Consider the following 17,729-nt stretch of genomic DNA (forward strand, 5'->3'; position numbering starts at 1 on the left):
CAGACAGACAAACAAATTGATAGATAGACACAGACAATAGGTAGATAGAAAAAAGAGACAGACAGGCAGACAGATACATGATAGATAGACAGACAGACATACAAACAAACAGACAGACAGACAGACAGACAGATAGATAGACAGACAGACAGACAGAAAATAGGTAGATAGAAAAAAGAGACAGACAGACAAATACTTTTACACAGACAGATAGATAGATAGAGACAGATAAATAAATAGACAGACAGAGTCAGAGTCAGACAGACAGACAGATAAATGATAGATAGATAGACAGACAAATAGATATAGACAGACAGACAAATAAATAGACAGACAAACAGATAAATAGATAGACAGACAGACAGACAGACAAAACAAACAGATAGACAGACAGACAGACAGTCAACCAATCAAGAAAACGTCACATACTGTGCAACATTAATTTATACTATTTTTAAGATTTTTACGCATTTCAATTTCAACACAATTCAATCAAATTTAATTTTGTAATGTTTACATAATTTAATTGATAAAACTTTAATTGATTAAATATCTATTTTTTATTAAACATTTCTCAATTGATGGAATATTGTTATGAAATTAAAATGTGTAAATCTTAAAATTATTGTTTGAGTGTACTAGAATCTAATAAATAAGCTATTAGAGCATAGCCTTCATTAAAAACTCAAGAATAAGTAGTAATGCAGTTAGCAGTAATATTGATTTAGATTTACAAGTAGGTTTTGAGGGAAAGTGTGCACGTTGAAACAGCTTGCAAGAGTGGATGAGTCAGTGTGAGTTCGATGAGTGTGTGCAGAGAGCCCAACCCACGGACACTTCACCCACGACACACGCCGAGACAAGTACACAGACGCCAAACAGGTGGTCCAGTCCCACCTGAGGAACAAAACATGAGGATTTATCCCGCTTTTCACCTTTCTGGATACAATGTCACCATCGCTAACTGATTGTGTCTGAAGAGTGCAACCCTTCACGCGCTTCCCGAGGAGTGTCTGGGAATATTGGGCGAATATGAAAGTGACAGTATGTTTCGGAAGGACCCGGGTGGTCGTTCCCTGTGGGGATGGGAATATCACAGTACACAATCTTATTCAGCAAGCAGCGATGAGATATAAAAAAGCCATAGCCAAGGTAAGTCGAGTGTTTCTTTTGGAGGGGAAACAGCGTGTCAACTCAGTGCTGTTCTCAACATGGCGCTTTTTCTGGAAGAAAGAGAACAGAGAAAAGAAAGGAGGACTGTCGGTATTCCCGAACAGTCTGATTGATGGTTTTGTTTCAAATTGCATTTGCATTTATGTTTTCTTTTTATGACGTCGTATGCATTACCCCAGTCAGGATGGGTTGTTTGTTACATTTGTTTTTTGTTTGTGCGTCCGGGTTCGAAACTTCGCAACAAATCTTATCTTAAAAGATGACATGTCGGGTCTTATAACTCTCTTATGTCACAGTAAGATGCATTACAGTGGTGGCAAGTCAGCAGGAAGGATAAGAACAACTTGAAAGACGCAGATAGAGGGCAAGGACTGGAAACTTCCTTGGAAATCAGGAACGATTCTTTGCCCAGCTGGATTCACACATGTTCACCCTTTGAATATCACTCTGAATGATGCATTAAAACACTTCACTTATTTACTGGTTTGTGAGTGGATGCATGTATTAAAAGATGATTCTGGGGGGTTGCGTGGCTTAGTGGTTGGAAATCTGGCCGGATACTGAAAGTTTGTTGGTTCAAATATATATATATATAATTATTATTATTTAAAAAAAAAAAATAATAATAATTGCCCCCTGGAGGAAACTTCAAGCTTGAATTGCTTCGGTGGAAGGAATATTCCTTATGATTAATTGCATACATTTTTTTTATAGAATTAATCACACTGAATTACGCATTAAAGGCAGCCCTACAGCCCTTATGTGTGTGTGTCTAGATCTATTAAATTATTAAGAAATTAAAACATTACAAATGCAGTTGATATTTTGGGGGGTTTAAAGTAAAAAAATGTAATGTGGTGTAACCATCTGGAGACAGAATAAAATTATTATTATATTTTATATGATAAATATAATAAGAATGAGCAATGAAACAATTTATTTTAAAAATATGATTAATATTTGAAAAACTTTTGTCCACCAGATCAAAGTCACATGGTGTAACCAACATGTAGGTTACCATTTAGTTGTCATGTGACCAAAAATAAATAAATAAATAAAAATTAAACAGAGACTCCCATTAGACTCAAAAGACTTATTTACTATAATTGTTTTGTCATATCATTAAATACCAACATTTTTACATTTTTATGATGTCACATTTGGATCAGGTCATTTGGTGTAACCCTGACAATACGTCTTGATATTCTTGACTCAAAATATCATGATATTTGTAAAAAAAAAAAATGAAAAAAAAAAATGGTCACCTTGAAAAATATAATTGTTTTTTAAATGAACGATTAAGTTGCGTACACTCTCATGTATTAAATGTAAAAGAAAAATATTTCAATACCTTTAACTTGATGGTTACACACATTACTTTTTTAAAGTCATGTCAGTGTGTTTCAAAAATGTGCGAAACCAACTTGGATTCAAAGATTACATTTCTGCGAACTTGACAAATGTGTTTTAAACTAGATTTAAAATACATTGTTGATTTTGGCTTAAGCTGCATGTGCATGCTTAGGAGCAGATATACTGGAAATTGTATCCTCTTTACATAGATCTTAAAAAGCTTTGAGACAAGTTTTCCCACCTGAGCTGCATGCAGAAAAAAAGAAATTGGTTATAGTGGTTGATCTTGGACTGAAAAATACTAGGAGTGCATGATAAACTTTGATTTATTCCAATTCAATGGCAGGAACAATGGCTGTTTATTAATGAATTAAGTCGATTATTGTCTGTAGTTATGTAGATACTGCATAGCTACAAGCTTCACTGTTGTTTTAACCTTTTCATAAGTAGGGTCTAAATTCCTCTGCAGTGCCCCCTGGAGTGAGTTATTTTTGCACGTGAAACTGCATGGGGGGAAGAATGTAGACAAGTATTTTTTTTAATTTTATTTGAATTTTTGATTTCTTGTCATAAAAAATAAATAAAACAAAATACTGTATATAATATAGCAAACATGTGAACAAATGGGTAATGTCTGCTGTACTGTTTTTGTTTTATTTATTTTGTTTTTATAGCTGTAAAAAACAAATGAACAAATAATATCAGCTGTCAGGTTTGCCTATAAGCACTGTTTGACTTCTCAAACATTGTGTGTGTGTGTGTGTGACAAGCGCTAATGTAAACAGACTTGGCTGCATGCATCTGATAATCACGCACGATCAGCATGTTTTTACTGTGAGTATACGAGTTTTAAAGTGTTGTCGTGGTGCTTTTGTGATAGTTTGCCTGTCTGTTTCAGAAAACAAACATATTATATGCCTGAAAAGACTGTTTGAGTTGCTGTTTGTGTGAATGAAAACCGCATCTGCACCTAATCAGCAGACATGGCTGCGTGCATGGGAAGATCGCGTTTAGATATGATGGCTGTGCATATACAAGCTGTGAACTGTTATCGTGGTACTTTGGTGACAATTACTCTGTTACATAAAATAAACATATTATGTGCTTGAAAAGACTCTTTGAGTAGCTGTTTGTTTGATGAATGACAACCGCCATTAATGTAAACAAATGGCAGCACACATCGGAGGAAGATCACGTTTGATGTATTGACTGTGCGTATACGAGCTGTAAACTTTTTATCGTGGTACTTTGGTGATGAGTTGGATGTATGTATATAAAATAAACTTATTCTGTGGTTTAAAAGATTGTATGAGTAACTGTTTGAGCAAATTTAAACAACAGATTCTTGACCAGCGCAGCCTGTGTCGGCGCGAAAGCCGATTTGAATCTGGCAGCTTGTAACGTAACTGGTTGTTGCAGAAACACATATGTGTGATGCTACTCTGCGGGGCCCAGTTATTAACCGTCACATATGTGTGACGATATGTATGGAAGGGTTAAAGGGCCTTTAGACTATTGCTTACCTTCTAAATGTTTGGCAACAATGCCATTATTTCTGCCCAACTCACAACAATCTGTTGTTAACATTGGCATTACGTCCAAGCGCTTCTGTTCCCCAGGACTTTAATAGTTTGGTAAACCAATGCTGATATTGCCAGGACATTTCTCTTTTACACAGTGTTGCTTTAAGTATGGAAAGTTATTCAGATTTGTCACTCTTTGCATTCTTGTAATGGACTTCTTTTTTCCATGACTAAAGTATTTGCTGCTTTACAAGCACTCTGGAGATGCTATAAGGACAAAAGGCTTAGTAGGTTGTATGTATGTACATGCATACATCAACATTTGTTAAGCAGTTAGAGAGAGTGCATTCCATCAAAACACAGTTTGATCAGCTGGCCCAACAATATGGATGGCCTGATGGCCCATTGCCAGTTTATGAACTGTCATTTGTCCAATATAGGCCCAGTGCTTCAGTTTCATTATTTATGCATGTTCACAACTAACTTTGTTTGTTGCTTATGTACATGTGTTTTTTATGCACTGACTTTGAAAATACCTGCTCCATTTTTAGACATATAACAATATGTTGCAATATGTTCAGGACAAAATCTGAACTACTGGCCTTGGTTGAGCACTGGTTAGTTAGTCTCAGCTCCACAAATCTGTGCAGTAAACCTCAACACAGAATCTATATAATACTATGTTCAGAAGGCAGATAAGTGTACAGAAACATTTATTTCAACCCTGTTTAAAAGTCAGTCACTCTTATAGCAAGCTATGAAACTTGAGCTCCATCACCTTGAAGAGACCTCGCATTTCAACACAACCCTCAGAGAGCAAGCTTCCTGCTTAAGAGTCGTTCTCCATTGAATTTTCATTCTTTTCATAAATCTAGACAGGAGCTTTAGTCCAAAACCTAGTTAGCTGCCTTGGTGTCTACTGCCTATTAAAGCAGCATCCTAACTGAAATGGTCCCTCATAAGTGACCTATTTGGAACGCTCTACATAGGTAGCTAATCTGTGCACAGAAGACTCGCAATTGACCCTTCGCTAAGCTCCACCCCCCCATGGTTACGGTCGCTCGCTCTGACAAACTCTGCAGAACTCCCCATAGGAATGAACGAGAGATTGCCGTGAACAATGCGGTTTTTGGCAAAATATTCTCATAAACAGAATGGATAATATTTTTACGTGGGGTGGTATGAATAGTGACACTGAAATGCATATTTCTCTGAAGCTTTTTGTAAAAGAGATTGTTAAATGACACAATAATTTGATCAAAAACTGGAGGCTGTGAATCAAAATTAAGGCAAATGATTATTACAGTCAATTGAAAAGAGGAAAACTTCATTTAATAGCGATTACACATCTAATAAAATTAGCGTAAGTGAACAGCTGTTTATAACATCTCATAACACATTTTGATTCTGTGAACTGTTTATTTACTATCACTTTTACAATAACTTGAATCAATACATAAATTAATTAACGTTCAGTTATTAGCTTTAATTTACCTTGGAGCAAATGTACTGTAGGTGTCGTTGCAGGTGTTATATGTTCATTTGGGAATGAGGGCTGACACAGTTTAATCCATAAAATGCTCTCCTCCAGATTTATGTAAAGATGATTAAAAAAAAAGATAGACAAAAACTGTGTGTATCCTCTCTGGGTAACTTGTGTCACTATTACAAATGACCCGGCAACAACGTGTTTTATATTTTGTTAATTATTTTGATTCAGTCCCTCTTAAAAGTACTCCAATACACATTATTTCCATAGGCTGTTAATGGAAAATAGCAAACGCATGTCAGAGGAATGGCGGCAGGGCAACAGTTGCTAAGACAGGATTGGTCAGATGTGCTTTTAAGGTGGGGCTTAGCAAAGGGTCAGTTGATTTCTATAGAGCACAACATTCTGGTTCCGGAAGTAAAAATCCCATTAATTTCCATAGATGAATGTATTTTTACCGATAACCTAACGTGAGCTCCAAGGTTGTTCTCTATGGTATATATTCTTCATTTGAAGTGTTATTTCAACTTCATTGTTTAAAAATTGTGTTTAATAGCGGAGTTCTTGGTGAACAACTACAATACCCATGGTTCAGCAGATAAAAAAGATCAACCAATCAGAGAACCAAACAAGCCTGGAAGCGACCGCCCATTCCCATGACGCACTGTGAATGACGCAAATAAGTCGGTTTCCCTTCACCCTAAAACTACTTATATAATTGTATTTATTGCAATATTTCACAATAAACATAAACTACACTATATTGCCAAAAGTATTCGCTCATCTGCCTTTAGACGCATATGAACTTAAGTGACATCCCATTCTTAATCCATAGGGTTTAATATGACGTCGGCCCACCCTTTGCAGCTATAACAGCTTCAACTCTTCTGGGAAGGCTTTCCACAAGGTTTAGGAGTGTGTTTATGGGAATTTTTGACCATTCTTCCAGAAGCGCATTTGTGAGGTCAGACACTGATGTTGGACGAGAAGGTCTGGCTCGCAGTCTTCGCTCTAATTCATCCCAAAGGTGCTCTATCGGGTTGAGGTCAGGTCTCTGTGCAGGCCAGTCAAGTTCTTCCACACCAAACTCGCTCATCCATGTCTTTATGGACCTTGCTTTGTGCACTGGTGCGCAGTCATGTTGGAACAGGAAGGGGCCATCCCCAAACTGTTCCCACAAAGTTTGGAGCATGGAATTGTCCAAAATCTCTTGGTATGCTGAAGCATTCAGAGTTCCTTTCACTGGAACTAAGGGGCCAAGCCCAGCTCCTGAAAAACAACCCCACACCATAATCCCCCTCCACCAAACTTCACAGTTGGCCCAATGCAGTCAGACAAGTACCGTTCTCCTGGCAACCGCCAAACCCAGACTCGTCCATCAGATTGCCAGATGGAGAAGCGTGATTCGTCACTCCAGAGAACGCGTCTCCACTGCTCTAGAGTCCAGTGGCGGCGTGCTTTACACCACTGCATCCAACGCTTTGCATTGCACTTGGTGATGTATGGCTTGGATGCAGCTGCTCGGACATGGAAACCCATTCCATGAAGCTCTGTATGCACTGTTCTTGAGCTAATCTGAAGGCCACATGAACTTTGGAGGTCTGTAGCAACAGAAAGTTGGCGACCTCCGCGCACTATGCGCCTCAGCATCCGCTGACCCCGCTCTGTCATTTTACGTGGCCTACCACTTCGTGGCTGAGTTGCTGTCATTCCCATTCGCTTCCACTTTGTTATAATACCACTGACAGTTGACTGTGGAATATTTAGTAGCAAGGAAATTTCATGACTGGACTTGTTGTACAGGTGGCCTCCTATCACAGTACCACGCTGGAATTCACTGAGCTCCTGAGAGCGGCCCATTCTTTCACAAATGTTTGTAGAAGCAGTCTGCATGCCTAGGTGCTTCATTTTATACACCTGTGGCCATGGAAGTGATTGGAACACCTGAATTCAATTATTTGGATGGGTGAGCGAATACTTTTGGCAATATAGTGTATATTGTTTCTATACTTAAAATCAAAAACCTAAAATCAGTTGTTCTGTGTATTTCCATGTTTTATATTCGATTATGTCATTCGCAATGCTTTATTGGATTATAGTTCGTGCCCTTGTGAAAGATGGTAAGCACACAGTCTTGTACCTTTTGTATTTTTGTCAGATTTATAAATATTTTTTGCTTCAAAGCAAGATTGGTGATGTTGTGATTCACCTCTGAGCTCCTTTGTTTGGTTCATGACTTAGAACTCTTTTATGAAGTATTTTATGAAAAGTCAATGGAAAAAAGTAATGGGAAAAATACTCCTGGAGCCCAGTCGGGTATTGCGGCCTATAGAGTTGTTAGCATGTTGCTAAGCTAACAACACAATACTCTGACAAGCATAAAAATACACAGCACACACAAATCTGGGGTAAAAGAATTCATTTTTTATTACACTGAACCATTTTATTGATATTTTTCAGTATTAAATTAAATAACTTTATTTATAATCAACATTTCTCTTGCCTTATCCGCCATCTTGGATTTATTTTTGCCTTTTCTACGAAGGATGCTTGTGATATGGCCAGCCTGGATCTCTTGACAATCTGGTGACTGAGGTGGCAGTTTTCAAAATTATATTATGGGGTTCATTACGCATATCGTGGCAGTTCAGAGGTGAAATGTCCACTGGGTGGCGCAAAAAGCGAGTTAAACTCGCTCCCAAAAAGTAAAAAATTTCTTCCAAACAGGTGAGGTTTATCAGCTTTTAAATCTAATAAACCCTAGCCTGAACCTTAAACCTAAACTTTACTGAAAGTGGCATAAAAGTGAATGTGAGATAAAAATGTAATGGCTGAAGCAACCACTTAATTTTGTGGTGCTTATATGACTCTTTCAACTCCTGTTGACTCAAATACTCTTCAGGACTCGTACCCCGGTCTTTTGCATCACAAGTACAGTGCTCTATCAGTTGAGCTACTGCTCAATTTGATCACACTTGAACAAGCTTGTCAATAGCCTAGCTTCCATCCACTTTTCGCAGTATTTTTTTATCGACAAAGTGAAAATGCGTAAAATGTTTTTGCAAAATTTGCCGTCTTCTGCCTGTTATCGATAAAAATGGTGTGTGTGATGATGTCATGCCTAAAAAAACACTTTGTCGCATAAGTTTTGGTTTATTGCAAAATAAATCTGCCCCTAAGCCGTTTCCATACAGAAATGTGTGTATATCGCTAATTGTGTTCCTTTCGAGAGGTCCCTAATTTTAGTTTGCAGAAGTTTTGGTAAAATGGGGAGAGTATTGAGAAAATTCATTGAAATTAGCCAGCTTACTGTCATTTTAATTTCACAAATAAATGCAATCAGAAGATGAGGAATTGCAATCAAAAGGGAGCAGTTGCCCTTCTGATAGGACTGTGATATTGGTCCTCCTGATGTTGCGCCTATCTCAGATTGCACACCGGTTCTGACCCGAAAGTGAATCGTCATGGCCCTGTTCAAGCTGGCAACCTGCACCAAGTAGTAGGGGAAACTTTCATTCTTTAGTATAAGGACCATCCATCGATGTGTATATGCTGTGTGCACATATATTAAAGAAAAACTGATGCGGTGTAATATCAGGGTTTACAAACGATACAGTCCTGATATTCAATAGGCTATTTTGAACAATCATCTAATCTAAAGCATCGCCATCACAACTGCATTATGTCCTGCATATTTGTCCAGTAACTTTTAACGACCAACTGAACTTGATTGTAATTGATTGTAACTTTAGTGTCATAATGCAATTTACATTTTCTGGAGAAGCTCAGCAAATGCGATCCAAGGTAAAAAGGGTTAGATTTAAAATATTTAAATGTTTTAAAATGTTCAAAAGCTCATTTTCTGAAAGTTAACTCGAATAGTTCTGATAGTTTATAGTCTTGAAAAAAGTGTAGAACATTCTGAGAATGTCATTCAGCTGACTGTTTCTGTTGTCTACAGAACAGGATAAGGCTAATTTAAGTTTGTGTTAAGAAAAGGCACATATAGGTCTAAAAATATATTTTTTAAAATATATATTTTTTTCATTTGGTAATTATTTTATTTAATGATTTATTCATTTGGTAGGCTAATTTATTTAATATAATACAGGGAATTTTGCCGACATTTTTAAAAAAGTAAGCTAAACAATAATTTTTTAGAATTGGGCTATATGTTAGTGTTCCAAAAAAGCACACTGATGTGCAGGTATACCGTTAAGATCAATCCATAATAACTTACAATAAATCAGCTTTCAAAGATGTATACTGTCGTCATGATTAACACAGGCTAACGATTGGGGTAAACTCTGTCATGTGACACTACATTTGTGCGTTGATGCCAATTTTCTCGACAAAATGTGTTTCCAAACCAGTTTTTCGCGACATTTGAAATATCGACATAGAGTTTATGTGCTAGAGTTAAACAGAAAAATATTATGTCGACACGTGAAATTTTAGCGATAATTTGTGTTTTCATCCACTTTATTTTGATGTGCTAAAACTTTTTTCGCTAAAAATACTTGGATGGAAAAGTAGTTAATGTAGTTAGGAATACAACCGTTAAAATGTCCTTACATTCACCTAACAAGTCATGCACTGTTGTAAAGTTTTTTATGTCATTAGATAGCATTGTGTGAGGAACAGAGTGAAAAGTTAGTGATAAACTGCCATTTTACTTGTGATTTGTATAAAAGGGAATACAGTTCATTGTTGTTGTAGCGCCTCTAGTGTTCTTTTTGGAAACTGCCGCGATACGTACAATAATGAGCCATGTAAAAATCATTTAGCAAAAATGTAGCTACAGTAACGTAATTTTATGAGACCAGGTGAGATGCGGCCTTAGAAATTGTCCAGAACAAGGTATCTTATTAGGCAGCATAATACATTTCTAACCTTTTGGAACAACCCGCTTGTCGGGTGTGCGCCTTTGATGCCTTAAAATGCTATTGTCGCAGGCAGATGTCTTGTTTTTGGAACAGAGCTAGAGTGTCCTTGTAGACAGTAGAGACTTGGATACTACACACATACATCAAAAACACCCATGCTTGTATGGCTTAGCAGGCACCCTTTACCTCTACCTCAGCAGAAAATAGGCGGCAGGCTATTGATCCAAGCCAGAGTGGGTTTTCCCAGCGGAGTGGAGCGTGCTCTTTCCAGAGCCTATGCTTCATTTTGGGGATAGCTGAGAGCAGGCATGGATCTGCCTGGATCAGTGATTTGCTGTGTAAGCGGGAGTGTGAGAAGGCTGAATTAACCTGTGATCTATTGATAGACATGACTCTGCAGAGAGAACTCGAACCCTTCATCAATAACACTAATAAATAGGCTTCTTTCTTCAGGACGTCCAATCTTTTCCTCCTCCATCGCAAGACTGCTGTCTACAGCCTTTCCATTTACTTTCCCATGAGTCTATATAAATCCAGTATGCAGGAAGTGGCTTCAGACAGCAGACTTGAGTTGGGAGGAGGAAAATGATTGGAAATGATTGGAAAGGAGGTTATTTATTCATTACAGTCCTTGCAAAGCATTACTGTATTGATATTTTTCTCAGACATTAGGGGTTTTCTACTATAGTTAATTCAGCCTTAATCTGGCTTCAATTAATTAAAAACTGCTTATGTACCAGACTGATCTCACGGTGAAATCGGAAACAGTAGGTGTTTAAAGGAATTCTAATACAGTGAAGAGGAATGCATGTTTTAAAAACTGTACTAAATCATTTTAACACACATATTGTTAACGCCTTGTGGATTCACTTTTGAAACAGTGAGTATTTTAACATTTACAGATTGGCACCATTCACTTGCATTGTAAGTGCCTCACTCTTTTAAAAAGAGTTAATTTTTAAATGGGTATTTAAAAATTAAGTCCAAATTAATTTTTGTTGTAATCGACATTATGCCACAAATGCCGTGGATTGAGTTTAACAAGTATTGAACCCAGGATATTCCTTTAAATAATTATAATAGTTATTTTTTCCACAATACAATAATGAATAATGAAAAGGAACACTGTACACATTACAGGAATGAGAGTTTAAAATGTCACAATGCAAAACATCTTGATGGTACTTTAAATAGACTTTTTCTTATGTTGTATGCAAAATATAATTTAATATTATAATTCTTTTTGTGTGTGTGAAATATGACCCGGATATGTTCTTGACAGGTTTCATGAGATTCACCCCTTTATGACTGCACTTGGAATTGCCTGCAAAGGGTTAAGAAATGGGAAATGCTGAGATGAACAAACAGAATAAAATGTCTCGGCATTCCATTTATGGGATCTCTATGAAGTAGACTAATTGTGACTTGATGTGACTTGACTGTTCAAGATTGAATTATTTGTATTGCTTTGAACTTAATGACCCCCTGCTGCTCTCAATAGCAGAAGCACACGTGATGATTTCCTCTGGTCAGCCAGGATCAGACATCACCACTGCTGTTTAATCCTGCACAGTCTTAAGGCTGTAATTATAGCCTCATTTAAGCACAGGCCCACAAAAACACATGCATTGTATTTATGAGAGTCAAATATATCTGGATGTCTCTTGCTAAGGAGGAAATGCAGGAATTGCAGGTACTTTGACACTGGGATTGGAAACGTAATAGTTATTTTACATTTTGAAATACATGATCCATCCATCCATCCACCGAAGGAAGCTAATTTTGCTTGTAGAAACAAGTGAGAAGTTGACTAATAAATAAATGAGCCAAAAATCTTTTATGTGTTTTCAAGGACACATTATGAAACATGCTCTCACATCAAGCCAAGACAGATCAATTTGCAGAGATCATCCTGATGAAGAAGTTTTATTTGTGTGTTGATACACATGAACATGTTGAGATTAGAAGTCTTTCGCCAATCAGATTCGAGGACCGGAACTAACTGTTGTATAATAGAATGTATTTCAACTTAGCAGTAGGAAACAGTAGGAGACATATCAGTTCTGAGAATGACATTGGCCTTGATACTCAATTTGCAGTTATGTTTTGTCCTCCAGCACTGACTTTGCTTTATTTTGTACCTGGTTTCAGATGCCACTGTGAAACCAAGACCGTCAATGTTTCCATTTTCTCATCATTAGATCAGGAACCTTGTATTATGTTGTAATTTCGCCTCCACTGTTAGACTTCTTCGATTTTTTTATCCTCCTTTGTACAAAAAGACAGCTGAACATACTCCACAATGATATGAGCTCAAGTTATGCCAACTATTTTATTGTAGTCAACTGATATGGGTGTTGTGTGTGTGTGTGTGTGTGTGTGTTTTTTATGGCCAGTGCCAAAATCTAGAGTGCTGGATGGCTGATTGCCAAAGTAAATCTGATATTTATATTATATAGTTTAATAATAGCAAATGAGATACAAAATTGCACATTTTGCACTATGGTTAATCACATTTTTCTCTAAAATATTACAGACAATAAGAAAGAAAATGTTCATTATCCTTTGACAAATCTTTAGGCTGAAAAATGACCTGGACATTTCTTGACAGTGTTTGTGAGATTCACCCTCATAGCCACCTGTCAGTGTGAGTATTTGTGCCAGAAAAAGTGTCTATCCCAGTCTATAAGCAATCATGATGGGTTTGATGTCTGGGAATTACCCCAGTGAGGATCACTGATGATACAAGGAAAGCAGACAGAGGGAATTTAGATTTATGTTTCACCTACATTCAGGGTGAGATTTGTCTTTAGTTTGTGTCAGGGTTTGGCAACATTCTGAATTTAAGAAATGGCTCCATTTCAGAACATGAGTGGGAATTTCAATTGAATTGGCCATTGTTTTTAGATCAAAACTCTGTTGATTTGAGCTAATGTTTGAACTTTGATTTTTAATATCATCTAATGTTTCTGGAAATACCTCATATGTTGTGTTTATGATATTATGTTTATGTGTAATACATATTAGCTCAACCAACGGCATGGGTTTGGGACAGGACTGCCTGTTTTTGGCCGACCAATAGAAGGAGGTGTGTTGGGGAAACCTGTTTGAAATGAATCGTTATTTTTGCAATTCTAGTAGCGCAACAGCTACACACCATAGCTTTAAATGTTAACTAATTACGATTTTGCATTTTGATTACTTTGTGAATTCGAATTCAATTAAAATTCAGAATTAGAATTTATTAGGTTTTCTCATTTTAATTCTGATTGGACATGCTAGTTGTCATTTTTTTGATGGTCGATGCCAATATTCAGAGAGCAGGGTGGCCGATATAACTTTAACGTTATTAAAATAAAAACTTTATTTAAAGAAATACGATTTTTGTGTGTTTTAGATGGTTGTTAGCAGTTTCTCCTGTTGAGTGATGCAGTTTTTTCCCGTTTAGTGATCCAACAGTTTTGATCCAGGCTGATAGAATGTGCACTTCAGAGGAAGATACAGTATATGAACGCTCCACAGGAAGAAAGCGCTGGATTTGCGCAAGTTATTGTAGTAATACAATGGCACATAACAACAAAATGAACTGTGATTGGTTGTTTAAATGTCTCAGATATCTCCTTCACGTTCAAGCAGGCAATTCCCGGTGCGAGAAACTAAATGAGAAAACAAATATCGGCCAATTTATAGTCCTCTGTGCTATACCTGTATTGGTCGACCACTTTGCACTACCCTTGTTTTCACCAGATTAAAAGTGAATTAAAATGTAACAGGTCATAACCATTTTTGTTCAGGTCATTAAAACATCATGACAGAAATAGGTTCTGTACCTAATTTATTCCATCAGAGACATTAATAACATTACTGATCTAGTATCATATCCATGTAAGCGTCTGTGTAATTGTGATCATCAGAATATCAAAGGTGCATGGTCTCCTGCGATCCTGGGGTAGAGCATTCATATCACAGCTGTTTGTTGACCATTGTCTTTGACTCCTAGCTGCTTTGAATCCATTCTCCATGTGGCGTCTGCAGATCATTTGCACTGGACAGGTGTGACAGACCCACTGCTGCTTAAATCTTTATTCTCTGTTTCCTCCCCTTTAGGGTGGCCTCTTAAAGCCGCCCCTTCTGTGTCAACCCTGGAGCCTTATAATGCTCCATTTGTTCAGCAGAAAACCCACATCACTCATCCCTCCATTTGTTGTTTTTGGTCTCACTTTCTGCAGTGAACTTTGACCTCAACTGGATAAAGGGCACAGATCTTTTGTTTAGCTATTAGGTTTCCTAAAAAGTGTATAATTAGATTAGTTTTGCGATTGTTCCTTGTCTCACGGCTTGCAGGTATGAGAGCGGTATGAATGATGTTTTAATAGCGTCTCTGATTTAAACTTACATTGCAAAAGTGGTGTTAGAGTTGGTGCATTCAATTAATTCCCATGAATCAGTTAGTTTCATTGAATCAATTCAAATCTCTGATTCAACTATTCGTTTGTGTCATCACTCAAATTATGACAAATGTTTCCGGATGACATTTTTCATGTTAAAATGTTTCAGTAAAAAATATATGTAGCTAAATATAGCTGTTCTAATTTCTTTATATTGAAATATTGGTGCTTATGGACTTGCCGGAGGGTCCACAGGGGGGCGCTATATCGCAAATAAAAAACTACGCTTAAAATGTTAAAGACCCCGTATATAGTACATGAGTCAGGCACACAAGGTATCATTTGAAAGATTAGAATCTGAACTTTTCTGAGTATTCTATCACTTTTGCATTTATGTTACATAAAATAACAAAATAAGTCACTTTGCAAAATAGCACCGTTTTCTGTCCTGTGTTGACATATTAACTTTTGAAACAGGAAGTCATCCATTATTTGCTATATTTGATATTGTATAAAGTGAACTGAGCAGGTATACCAGAGAATCATAAAATCATATTGGAAATGCCAGCATAAGCCGTAGCCAATGACATCTGTGCAAAATTACAATTTGGTGGGGCCAATATGACCAGAATTACTGTTTACCAAGCAATCACTTGAAATCCTCATGGGAGTTTAATGGGAAACCACAAGTACAGACAATATCAATGAAACCACAGTGTACGTGCCTCTGAAACTTCTAAGAGTAATTACATAACCGAAAGGCATTTTAAACGCCTATGTGATAATTTGAATGTAGAGAGTTGCAATGATGCAGTTATAGCAGATACAGTCTCAACAGAGTCGTAAATCAAAGAAATATTCAGACTCCCACTGATCAAAGAGGGTCAAAAAAAATAAAAATAAAAAAAATACTGTATATATATATATATATATATATATAAGCATAAAAAAACTACTGTACTGCACATTCTTGGCTAGACTGATTGGAATTTGTATCTACTTTTTGGCACATCACAAGTTGAACCCTTGTAATTTCATATGGTGTGACAGATTTATAGATGTGTTTTATATATATTATTGACAACTTATTGAATTGTACATAGCAGATATATTTCATTTGTAATCATTAGTCTAATGAATCTAGGTCTTTTAAGTATAACTATCAATAATGTGACATTTTTATGACAACCACAGATAATATCAACATAATCCATATATCTTGCAATATTGAAGTTAATTTAACTCCTTCTCCTATTCCTGGGGAATAGTGGAGCATGCCTGAAACTTTTGTAGGTTATCTTGTTTTCCCCTCAGTGCAGCTGGATGTCTTTGTGGTGTTCTGCGCATTTAGTTCTGCATGCTTAGTCATTCTAATTGTTTGTTAAACACTGTTGTGAAAGATTGGAGGGACATGTCTTCCATCATATTTAATCATGGCAGTCTGTAAAATTTGCACAGATTATGAGTTGCCTCCATGCCATAAACAGATTTAGAGTTATACTGCTCCAAAGTTCAAAAATATACTAAAAACCAAGACAACCAACGCACCACCTACCTGTTGGAGAGTGTTGGAAATACCTCTCTAATTTGGCCATATTTATACACAAGTTCACAGAATGCGTTCACTGAATGCAAATTGCCTGTGTGCATGAAATACGGACTTACTTTTTACTTCTACATTTGCCAATACCAGGGCACGCTATGAGGAATACTGTATCACAGAATGCAGTACTTGGCTTGATTTTCTTTCAGTGTACAGTGTGAAGAATGAACCAGAACCAGAAGCGATATCAACCTTCTTGACTTGATCAATCTCCTTAACTTCTCCTTCTTGACTCATTATTTTGGATTGAACTACAAAATTGTAAGATATTATAAGATATTTTTGTTAAGGCAAAATTTAAGACACAAAATTGGATTAAAAATGCAATGACTTTTTATTTCCAAGAAGATAACAGGAGAAACAGGACACTATTAATCCATTTTGAGAAAGCCTGGTGGCCCAACACACACTTTGCCTGAACCATCAAAATGTTGCCCTTGGATTATATTTTCTGTCACCCTGATGGTTTCATAAAGAAGGCAATAAAGTTGCTACTGATTGGACAGTTGGGATTAGGATTATGGGTTAGAACTCTGATAATTTGAGATTAGTTCCATGTTAGAAATGTAAATCAGAGATGTAGACATCAGCCACTGTCTCATTTCATTTACAACCTCAATTCCCAAAAAAGTTGGGACCTTATGAAAAATGCCAATTAAAACAAAATGGAGTGATTTGTACATGTACTCTGACTTGTATTCAAACTAAAACAGTATTAAGACAAGGTCCTTCATGCTTTACCTAATTAACTGTATTGCTTTTTGAAGATTTTTTTTTTTTTTTTTTTTTCTGAAATTTATGCCTGCAACACTAAAAAAAAGTTGAGATGGGCAATTTAGGACTAAACAATCAGAGGAGTTGATATAACAAGGTGACGTGAAACAGATGATGTTAAACAGGTGAGGTATCCAATCGTGTTATAATATATAAAGGGCCTCCAAAATAAATCTAGTCCTTTAAGAGCAAGGATGGGTTGAAGCTCACCAATTTGCCAACAGAGGCATCAGCAAATAATCCAGTGCTTTGAGAACAAAGTTCCCCACAGACAAATTGGAAGGTTTTTGGGCATTTCACCCTCTACAGTGCACAATATAGTTAAAAGATTCAAGAAATCCAGTCAAATCTCAGTGCATAAAGGGCAAGGCCGAAAACCCCTTCTGAATGAAGATGATCTCCGATTCCTTTAGACTTCACAGCCTTAAAAACAGTCATTCATCTGTTATAGATATCATGACATGGGCTCTGAAATATTTCAGTAAATCTTTGTCAGTCAACACCATTCACTGCTGCATCCACAGATGCAAGTTAAGGGTT

General features: G+C 36.7%; 1 protein-coding gene across 2 annotated transcripts in view; it reads left to right on the forward strand.

Moving 5' to 3' along the window:
• The first annotated feature begins 828 nt into the window (after positions 1 to 828).
• pard3aa (par-3 family cell polarity regulator alpha, a) overlaps positions 829 to 17,729 on the forward strand; it is a 689,440-nt gene continuing 672,539 nt past the window's right edge. For both annotated transcript variants that reach the window (XM_051687637.1, XM_051687638.1), the window contains exon 1: positions 829 to 1,152. In XM_051687637.1, the coding sequence (XP_051543597.1) occupies positions 1,033 to 1,152 (120 nt within the window). In that variant the 5' untranslated portion in view covers positions 829 to 1,032. The remainder of the gene's footprint in view (positions 1,153 to 17,729) is intronic.

This window comes from Myxocyprinus asiaticus, chromosome 44 (assembly GCF_019703515.2).
Source record: "Myxocyprinus asiaticus isolate MX2 ecotype Aquarium Trade chromosome 44, UBuf_Myxa_2, whole genome shotgun sequence".
NCBI classification, from domain to species: Eukaryota; Metazoa; Chordata; class Actinopteri; order Cypriniformes; family Catostomidae; genus Myxocyprinus; species Myxocyprinus asiaticus.